Source organism: Lutra lutra, chromosome 6, assembly GCF_902655055.1.
Source record: "Lutra lutra chromosome 6, mLutLut1.2, whole genome shotgun sequence".
Classification (NCBI taxonomy): Eukaryota; Metazoa; Chordata; class Mammalia; order Carnivora; family Mustelidae; genus Lutra; species Lutra lutra.
The window spans coordinates 1,739,936-1,750,739 of record NC_062283.1 but is presented as its reverse complement, the minus strand read 5'-3'; the positions used below and the strand labels follow the sequence as shown (position 1 = coordinate 1,750,739).

The following is a 10,804-nucleotide window of genomic DNA, read 5'->3' as shown; positions in this document are numbered from 1 at the left end:
TATAGAAGAAAGTGGAAGAAAACAGAGACAGGCTTCTAGTAACACATGAGAAAAGGATTGCAGAGATTAATGATGCCATGAAAAGTTCCAATGTCAGAAATATTGGGATCCCTAAGCAGGGTGGAGAGAGAGAGAGAGAGAGAGAGAGAGCTAGAAGGTATATTTGAGCAAACCATAGCTGAGAACTTCCCTATTCTGGGGGAGGAAAAAAGCATTTGAGTCCAAGAGGCTGAGAGAACCCCTCCCAAAATCAATGAATATAGCTCAACACCTGAACGTATAATAGTGAAGCTTGAAAATTGTACAACCAAGGAAAAAATCCTGAGAAAACCTAGGGAAAGGAGGGTCCCTACAGGGAGTAACATCAAAAGAACATCAGATCTATCCACAGACACCTGGTGAGCCAGAAAGTGTTGGCAAGATATATTCGGGTACTAAATGAAATGAATATGCAACTAAGAATACTTTATCCAGCTAGGATGCCATTCAGAATGGATGAGAGCTAAAGCGCTTCCAGGACAAGCAGAAACTGAAAGAATATGTGACCACCGACCCAGTCCTCAAATATTAAGAGGGATTCTGTAAATGAAGAGAAATCCCAAGAGTCACACAGACCAGAAAGAAACAGAAAATCTATGGAAAGAGGGATTTTACAGGCAATAAAATGGCACTAAATTCATATCTTTCAATAGTCACTCTAAATGTAAATGGGTTAAATGCTCCTAGCAAATGAAACAAGGAAGCAGATGGAGTAAAAAAACAGGAACCATCCATATGCTGTCTACAAGAGACTCATTTTGAACTTAAAGACACCTCCAGATTGAAAGTGAGGAGATGGAGAACCTTGCTAATGGACCTCAGAAGAAAGCTGGGGTAGCAATCCTCATTTCAGACAAATTAGACTTTAAACACAGTAATAAGAGACATCGAGGGACACTATATTATACTTAAAGGGTCTGTCCAACAAGAAGATCTAACAAATGTAAATATCTAGGCCCCCAGTATGGGAGCAGCCATTTATATAAAACAATTAATAACCAAAATAAAGTAAGATATTGATAATAATATATTAATAGTAGGATATGTCAACACTCCACTCTCAGCAGTGGACAGATCATCAAGCAGAAGATGAACAAAGAAACAAGACCTGTGAAAGACACATTGGACCAGGTGGACTTCTTAGATATATACAGAACATTCTCCCTTAAAACAACAGAATACACATTCTTCCCAGGTGGACATGGAACTTTCTCTGGGTCACAAATCAGGTATCAACCAATACCAAAAGATAGAGGTTACTCCCTGCATGTTATTAAACCACAATGCTTTGAAAATGGAATTCAATCACAAGAAAAAATTTGGAAGGAACACAAACACTTGGAAGGTAAAGAACATCCTGGTAAAGAATGATTGGGTAAACAAGAAATTAAAGAAGAACTTAAAAAATTCATGCAAACCAATGAGAGTCAAAACATACCTGTCCAAAACCTATGGGATACAGCATAGGCAGTCCTAAGGGGGAAATACATAGCCATCCAAGCCTCTCTCAAAAAGGTAGAAAAATCCCATATGCACAAGCCCACCTTACACCTAAAGGACCTGGAGAAAGAACAGCAAATAAAGCCTAAACCAAGCAGGAGAAGAGAAAAAATAAAGATTGGAGCAGAAATCAATGAAATAGAAACCAGAAAAAGAGTAGAACAGCTCAACAAATCTAGAAGCTGGTTCTGTGAAAGAATAAGATCAATAAACCTCTGGCCAGACTTATCCAAAAGAAAAGAGAAAGGACCCAAATTAATAAAATCATGAATGAAAGGGGAGAGATCACGACCAATACCAAAGGAATAGAGACAATTATTAGAACTTATTACCAGCAGCTATATGATAAAAAAAACTGACAATTTGGAAGAAATGGATGCATCCCTGGACTTATAAACTACCAAGACTGAAACAGGAAGAAATAGACAATCTGAACCGACCAATAACCAGCAAGGAAATTGGAACAGTAGGGAAAAAAAAAAAAACTTCCCAAAAAACAAAAGTCCAGGGCTTGATGGCTTTTCAGGGGAATTCTACCAAACATTTAGAGACAAAATAATATCTATTCTACTGAAGCTATTTCAAAAAATAAAAATGGAAGGAAAACTCTCAAACTCATTCTATGAGGCCAGCATTACCCTGATCCCAAAACCAGGCAAAGACCCCATGAAAAAGGAGAATTACAGACCAATATCCCTGATGAACATGGATGCCAAAATACTCAATAAGATCCTAGCTAATAGGATCCAACAGTACACTAAAAGGATTATCCATCACAACTCGGTGGGATTTATTCCTGGGAGGCAAGGATGGTTTAACAAATCAATCAATGTGAAAGAGCACATTATCAAAGAGACAACCATATAATCCTCTCAATTGATGCAGAAAAAGCATTTGACAAAATACAGCATCCTTTCCTGATTCAAACTCTTTAAAATATAGGGATAGAGGGCACATACCTCAATTTCATAAAAACCATCTATGAAAAGTACACAGCTTTTCACTCATTCATTCTCAATGGGGAAAAACTGAGAGCTTTTCCCTTAAGGTCAAGAACACAACAGGGATGCCCACTCTCACCACTTTTGTTCAACATAGTAGTAGAAGTCCTAACCTCAGCAATCAGACAATAAAAAGAAATAAAATGCACTTAGATTGGCAAAGAAGTCAAACTCTCTTCCCAGATGACATGATTCTTTATGTGGAAAACCTAATAGTCTCAACCCCCAAAATTACTAGAACTCATACAGCAATTCAATAATGTGGCAAGATACAAAATCAAAGCACAGAAATTAGATGCATTTCTATACACTAACAATGAGACAGAAGAAAAAGAAATTAGGGAATCAATTCCATTTACAATAACACCCAAAACCCATGGGATACCCAGGGTTATCTTTACTTACCCAAAGAGGTAAAGGATCTATACTCTAAAACTATAGAATACTTACAAAAGAAATTGAGGAAGACACAAAGAGGTGGAAAAACATTCCATGCTCATGGATAGGAAGAATAAACATTGTGAAAATGTCCATGCTTCCCAGAGCAATCTACACTTTCAATGCAATCCCTATCGAAATACCACTGGCATTTTTCAAGAAGCTGCAACAAACAATCCTAAAATTTGTACGGAACCAGAGAAGACCCCAAATTGAATCACCAGGGGAATGTTGAAAGAGAAAACCAAAGTGTCTGACTTCAAGCTCTATTACAAAGCTGTGATCATCAAGACAGCAAAAAACAGACACCTGGGTCAATGGAAAAGAATAGAGAGCCCAGAAATGGACCCTCAACTCAATGGTCAGCTAATTTTTGACAGATCAGGAAAAAATATCCAATGGGGGGGCGGGGAACAGTCTCTTCAATAAATGGTGCTGGGAAAATTAGACAACCACATGCAGAAGAATGAAACTGGACCATTCTATTATACCATATACAAAGATAAACTCAAACTGGATGAAAGATCTTTTTTTTAAGATTTTATTTATTTATTTGACAGACAGAGATCACAAGTAGACAGAGAGACAGACAGAGAGAGAGAGAGAGAGAGAGAGAGAGGGAAGCAGGCTCCCTGGTGGGCAGAGAGACCGATGCGGGGCTCGATCCCAGGACCCTGAGATCATGACCTGAGCTGAAGGCAGAGGCTCAACCCACTGAGCCACCCAGTTGCCCCTGGATGAAAGATCTTAATGTGAAACAGGAACCCACCAAAATCCTAGAGGAGAACATAGGCAGTAAACTCTTCGCCATGGGCCACAGAAGCTTCGTGCAAGACACATCTCTAAAGGCAAGGGAAACAAAAGCAAAAATGAATTATTTGGATTTCATCAAGATAAAAAGATTCTACAGCAAAGGAAACAGTCAACAAAACTAAGAGGCAACCTACGGAAAGAGAGAAGGTGTTTGCAAAAGACATTACAGACAAAAGGCAGATATCCAAGATCTATAAAGAACTTCTCAAACTCAACCCCCAAAAAACAGATAATCATGTCAAAAACTGGGCAGAAGACACCAACAGACACTTCTCCAAAGAAGATATTCAAATGGCTAATAGACACATGAAAAAATGTTCAACATCACTCGGCATCAGAGAAATACAAAGCAAAACCACAATGAGATCCCACCTTACACAGTTTGAATGACAAAAATTAACAAGACAAGAAACAACAAATGTTGCTGAGGATGTGGAGAAAAGGGAACTCTCCCACTGTTGGTGGGATGGAAGCTGGTATAGCCACTTTGGCAAACAGTGTGGAGTTTCCTCAAGATGTTAAAAATAGAGCTACCCTAAGACCCAGCAATTGCACTACTAGGTATTTACCCCAAAGAAACAGATGTAGTGAAAAGAAGGGGCACATGCACTCCAATGTTCATAGCAGCAATGGCCATGATAGCCAAACTGTGGAAGGAGCCAAGATGCCCTTCAACAGACGAATGGATAAAGGAGATGTGGTGCATATATACAGTGGAATATTATCAGCCATGAGAAAGGATGAATAACTACCATTTGCAGCGACATGGATGTAACTGGAGGGAATTATGCTAAGTGAGTAAGTCAAGCAGAGAAAGACAATTATCATGTAGTTTCACCCCTATGTGTAACATAAGGAATAGCTTGGAGGATCATAGGGGAAAGGAGGGAAAACTGAAGGGGAAGAAATCAGAGAGGGAGATGAATCATAAGAGACTGTGGACTCCAGGAAATAATCTGAGGGTTTCAGAGGGGAGGAGGGTATAGGGATGGGGTTGCCAGGTGATTAGTACGAAGGAGGGCACATGTTATGATGAGCAGTGGGTGTTATATACAATTAACGAATCACTGAACACTACTACATCAAAAACCAGTGATGTGCTATAGAGTGGCTAACTGGACATACCAAAAAGAATTCCATTTAGAATTCCTCCTAACTGAAGTTCCCAAACACCTGTTTTCTTTATCCTGCCAATTCCTCGTACATTTCTTGTCTTTGTATAGAAGTTTAAACCCTGCCTGACATGATCACTTCTTTGAGTCTCAATTTCATTATTGGACCTCCATATGTACGTACTTAAGCTTTGGTTTTTTTCTCCTGTTACTCCCTACCATCTCCATTTCATTCCAAAACAGTTGGAAGAACACTGTGGGGAGGGGGAAGGAAATGTCTCCCTCCCCAAAGCAAGCGTCCAGTCTCTACAGGCACCTCAGGGACCCCATCCCCTGACCCTTCTGAGCAGCAGTCATTCACCCTCTCATTTCTGCACTGACACAGAGCCCACCTTCCCAGCAAACCACATTCCCATGCACAGTGGCTTCCAGAGTCTGCATGACCAGGTCTGAAATACGCTACAATAGCACATCAATGAAAGAAGCTCTCACTTATATTATAAAACAAGCATCTGAAGTCATCTGCAAAGGAAAGAGCTCACAGGGACTTATAACCTGTTCCTCCTGCCTCAGTGAGCCTGGACAGAGCAGAACTCTGGCAAAGAGTAACTGTGAAATGCATAGACTACAGGATACATGAGGGTCTTAGAGAGGCAGCTGTACTCTGATTACTGATCTAGTAGTGATTTCAGCATGATGCAGAGGGTCTGTTAAGAGCCTACCTCTATAGACTGCAAATATGCTACCAAATGACAGTCTAAAGTCAGAACTGGGCCACAAAGGTAGGGACACATAATATGAGAATCTCCCAAGCCTCTCTGTGCTGACTCGTACCATAAGAGGGATGGGGGTGGGGCGGGGTGGGTTACATAGGTGATAGCAAACAAAGAGTAAATTTGTGATGATGGAAGTGTTGAATCAGTATATCATACAACTGAAACTAGTATAACACTGTATGTTAGCTATACTGGGATTAAAATTTTTAAATAATTAAAAAGTTAAAAGATAATAAAGTAACTTTGGAACAGTTTTTAGGGGAAAAAAAACTGTGACTCAAAACAAAAAGAAAGCCTACAGAATGGGAGAAGATTTATAAATGACATATCTAAAAAAGGGTTAGTACTCAAAATATGTAATGATTTTATACATACAATATGCAAAACCACAGATAGTCCAATTTTAAAAATGGACAGAAGACATGAACAGACATTTCTCCAAAGAAGACATACAGATCTCAATAGATACAGAAAAGATGCTCAAATCATGGCTCTTCAGAGAAATGCAAACCAAAACCACAATGAGATATCACCTCACACTTGTCAGAATGGCTAAAATCAAGCACGAGAAGAAAACATGTGTGAGGTCGTGGAGAAAAAGGAACTCTCCTACACTCTTGGTTGGAATGTAAGCTGGTGCATGCACTGTGGAAAACAGTATAGAGATTCCTCAAAAATTTAAATATAGAATAAACCTCCCCTCAAGTAATGGCACTACAGGGTATTTACCCAAAAAAGACCATACAAAGTGATACATGCACCACTATGTTTATAGCAGCATTATTTATAAAAACCAAACTATGGAAGCAATCCAAAAGTGCATCAATAGATGACTAGAAAAAGATGTGATATATACATACAATGGAATATTAATCATAAAGAAGAATGAAATCTTGCCATTTAGAATGTACTGAAAGGAACTAGAGGGTATTATGCTAAGTGAAATAAGTCGGTCAGAGGAAGACAAATACCATATGATTTCATTTGTATGTGGATTTAAGAAGCAAAACAAATGAGCAAAGCTAAAAAAGAGAGAGACAACCAAGAAACAGAACAACCATGGAGAACAACACACTGATGATCACCAGAGGGAACATGAGTGGGGGGATGCGTGAAATAAGTGATGGGGATTAAGGAGGGCACTTGTGATGAGCACTGGGTGTTGTATTGAATTGTTGAAATATTATACTGTACACCTAAAATTAATAATAGACTGTATGTTAACTATAATGGAAATAAAAACTTAATAAAAAATGAAATAAGAAAATATGAAGTAATTTCAAACCTACAAAAGCAATCAAAACAAAAATAGAACTTGTGTTTCACGCAAGTTGGACATTTTGAGTCTCAGCAAACATGCATTACCTGAGCTGATGGTGTGCACCCGTGTTCCTCTGAAAGGTAAAGAGCTGGAAGAATCCATGAATTGCTCTAAAACATAATCATCATCCTCACCTCCAGTTGCTAAAGACAGATGGAATAAAATAATTTAGCCAAGCCTTGGGTTCAAGTCGACAGCCATGCCACAGTTATTAGTGAACATACAAAAGGAAACAGTCCAGGGCACCTGGGTGGCTCAATGGGTTAATCCTCTGCCTTCAGCTCAGGTCAGGATCTCAGGATCCTGGGATCGAGCTCCACATTGGGCTCTCTGCTCAGTGGGGAGCCTGATTTCCCCTCTCTTTCTGCCTCCCTCTGTGCCTACTTGTAATCTCTCTCTCTCTGTCAAATAAATAAAATCTTAAAAAAAAAAAAAAGGAAACAATCCAAATGATATTGGTGACAATTTACACAACCCTGGAGTCTGTTGTAGACAAAGCATGGAGAGTATGGGAGTCAGATTCTTAACATTAGAAAAATGTTATGGAACAATTCTCAACTTGTGTTTGGACTTTCAAATAATTTCTTTTTTATTTTGGATTCCAGGAAAACTTTGTTCTCTATAATTTATTCCCATGTAAAATAAATATCCAAATGCCATTCAAACATTCACTTAAAGGAAATGAAAATGTTTTGCCCCAGGGTTCTGCGTGTCCTTAAGAGCAGAGAAGTAGTTGCTCACCCAACAACAGGCCATGTGGTTTCATGAGACCTTGACGGGTTTTGCACCAAGGAGAGTTCATTTAAAGGACTTTAAGGTGACCATTTGTATATAACTGTCAGGATATAGTTGAAACATAATGGAGAGTGGGAAATTTGTCACCGTCGGAGATAAACAATGTACAGGACTGTTTTCCTACTGGCATACATGAAGCATCACTATGGTGTCAAGATACATCCCAGGTGTTCATTTCAAGTAAGAATATTGTGATGCTTGTAGTGATACAGAGAAAACCTGACCATGTGCATGATCTCCCCTGGGTGTCATTTCCAGCCTCCACATGTTGTCTCTGCAGCAAGATCACTTGGCATGAGCATGGCCAGCTCGGGGTTCAAGGCCCCGAGGATGCTGGTTAGCCATCAGGATAGGGAACAGTACAGTTGTCATGCGTATGTGTCCAGTCCAAGACACAAACACATTTACCAACACTGGGTTATGCATTGGGAAAACCTACCAAGTATCAGAAATATTTCTGTGAAGATGACATTGTCAAAGCTCCAGCCTCCATGGGAAAATACACTATTTGTGACAATACATATATACAGAAACCCAGATCCATACCCCAAAACACACTTCTGTGCAAACTGAGCTAGAGTTAAGATCGAAGGGCTACAATGTCAGATTCAGTTGTTCTGGGATGTTTATATTTATTACTCCTAATTCAGAATTGTATGACAGTTCATAATGAGATGGCTATTTGTAAAGTAGAGACGTATGGAGATGTTTAATAATTAATATACATTCTATTTATTCTTTACATTTCCTCCTGGTGAATCTAAGTAAGCTCCACAGACATGGCATTTCTTGCGAAATAGAGGGCACTTCCTATATTTTTGTAGTATTGAAATATATGGGGCTTTTGGTGGATGTGAGATATAAAAGCATTGATCAGTTGATGCCTGGATCGAAGAATTTACAAGATAGTATGAAGAGAGGGTCTAAATGTCTTTTACCCTTTGGAACTTTTGCTGCATTATTGTAGGTAAAATAGATAGACTATAAAACAGAGCTTCTTTTGTGTTCTGTTCAGATACAATACTGTGCTCAAGAGTCATTTGTAACGAACAGGGTGGCTCACGGACACAAACAACAACTCGTAGGCCTCACGTTAGTGCTTGTCTGGCTGTGTCCAAACTCGCTTGTCAGCACCACCTGCTTATGACCATCGATGCTCCCACTGTCACTGGCAGGTATGCATCACGCCCCCAATGTCTGGGACAGGAAGGTTACCTAAAATCACCGTCACACTGGTGTTGTCATACTAGGGCCCGATATCTGAGTGGATATATCGGGACTGATGTTAATAGGCTTTTCTCTGAGCTAAAAGTTTGTTTTTCCCAGAGTTGCCCACCTACTTCTATGAAAAAGCTATGATACAGTCAGCCTATGGACCTCATAACAGAGCCATGGTCACAGTGCAAGAATAAATGATATGCCTCCAACGGTTTGTTGGTAAAAATGCTAGCATTTTTCTAGCAAACCGTTGGAGGCATATCATTTATTAGTATTAGTATTTCTTATCATGTTTTAGTCATTTGTATTCTTATTTCCCCATGACTTTATGATATGTGTGTGTCTTCTTGCAAAAAGGAATGAAATAGTGTTCCCAAATGAGGGGGGAATATGAAAAACCTCTGAAATTTTAAAATAACAATATGATGAATGTGCTCTAGGACACTAGGTCGTATCTGTGGAGGCTGCATGAATCCATGAGCTTAGATTTTGAACATGGACTTTCATAAAAGCATCAGGTAAAGATTCCCTTGAAAGATGTCAGAGAGAATTCTGAGTGATACAGGAAGGACATAAACATCTTATATGCCCTGGCATTCAATGCATTCCATCAAAGGGTCTTCCCCGCCCAATCATCTGGAGCCATGGCCCCTGCAAAGCACTTTCTTCATTGCTCCCGTCACATCCTTGTTCCGCAGAGAATATATGACAGGGTTGACCATGGGCGTGACGATAGTGTAGAAGAGAGAAGTTAACTTGCCCTGATCCTGGGAGTAGTTGTTGCTGGGCTGGAGGTAAGCATAGATGGCCGTACCATAGAATAGGGAGACCACTGTGATGTGGGACCCACATGTGCCAAACGCTTTCCTCTGCCCTGCAGATGACTTTATTCTTAAGACTGCCCTGACGATCTGACCATAGGAGAAGATGATTAATGTCAGAGGTACAATGAGAATGATCACACTGGCAAAGAAGAGCTCAGACTCATTCACAGTGGTGTCAACACAGGCAAGCTTGAGCAGTGCAGGGATCTCACAAAGGAAGTGGTCTATTTTATTTCTCCCACAAAGTGGCAAAAGGAAGATGAGCACTGTCTGCAATAAGGAGTTGCCAAATCCAATGAACCATGATGCAGAAGCCATGAGGGCACAGAGACGGGGGTGCATGATCACGGTGTACTGCAGGGGCTTGCAGATGGCTGCATAGCGGTCAAACGCCATGACGCCTAACAGAATGCATTCCGTGCATCCCAACCCTAGTGAGATGAAGAGCTGAGCTACACAGCCACCAAACGAGATAGACTTGTCTGCTGTCCTGAGATGAACCAGGAGCTGCGGGACACTGCTGGTCGTGTAACACAGGTCCAGAAAGCTTAGGTTGGAGAGGAAAAAGTACATGGGAGTCTGAAGATGTGGGTCGAGGTGGGCCAAGGCAATGATGGTGGCGTTTCCCAGCAGAGTGAACAGGTAGAAGATCAGGAGGACCACAAAGAGGACTAGCTGCAGTTGAGGCCGGTCAGAGAACCCCAGCAGGATAAACCCCGTGAAAGAGCTGCCATTCTTCTGTTCCATCCTCTGTTAGCGCATGTTTCCTGTCAGGACCCAGCGTTTAGCAACTTTTAAAAGAAACCTTCAAATAAAAAAAAAATTGGTGCCAGGTGAGGTGGATCTCTCATGTTATAAAACATGGCCACGGGATACGAAAAGTAACTATTTCAATAAATGATTGAAATTGGCATAATGTATACCAGTTTACTTCCACATAATCCAAAAAAGTAAATCTTTAACATGT

At 40.2% G+C, this 10,804-nt stretch overlaps 1 protein-coding gene across 1 annotated transcript; it reads right to left on the bottom strand.

Annotated features, from left to right (window-relative positions):
• Positions 1-9,645: 9,645 nt before the first annotated feature.
• LOC125102008 (putative olfactory receptor 2B8) lies at positions 9,646-10,584 on the bottom strand. The gene has a single exon (XM_047732696.1). It carries the CDS (start codon positions 10,582-10,584, stop codon positions 9,646-9,648), a length of 939 nt encoding a protein of 312 aa, XP_047588652.1.
• Between the last annotated feature and the right edge of the window lie 220 nt (positions 10,585-10,804).

What these genes read in the sequence shown, in the direction of transcription:
- LOC125102008 (XM_047732696.1), bottom strand. Translation starts at nt 10,584, where the DNA reads ATGGAACAGAAGAATGGCAGCTCTTTCACGGGGTTTATCCTGCTGGGG.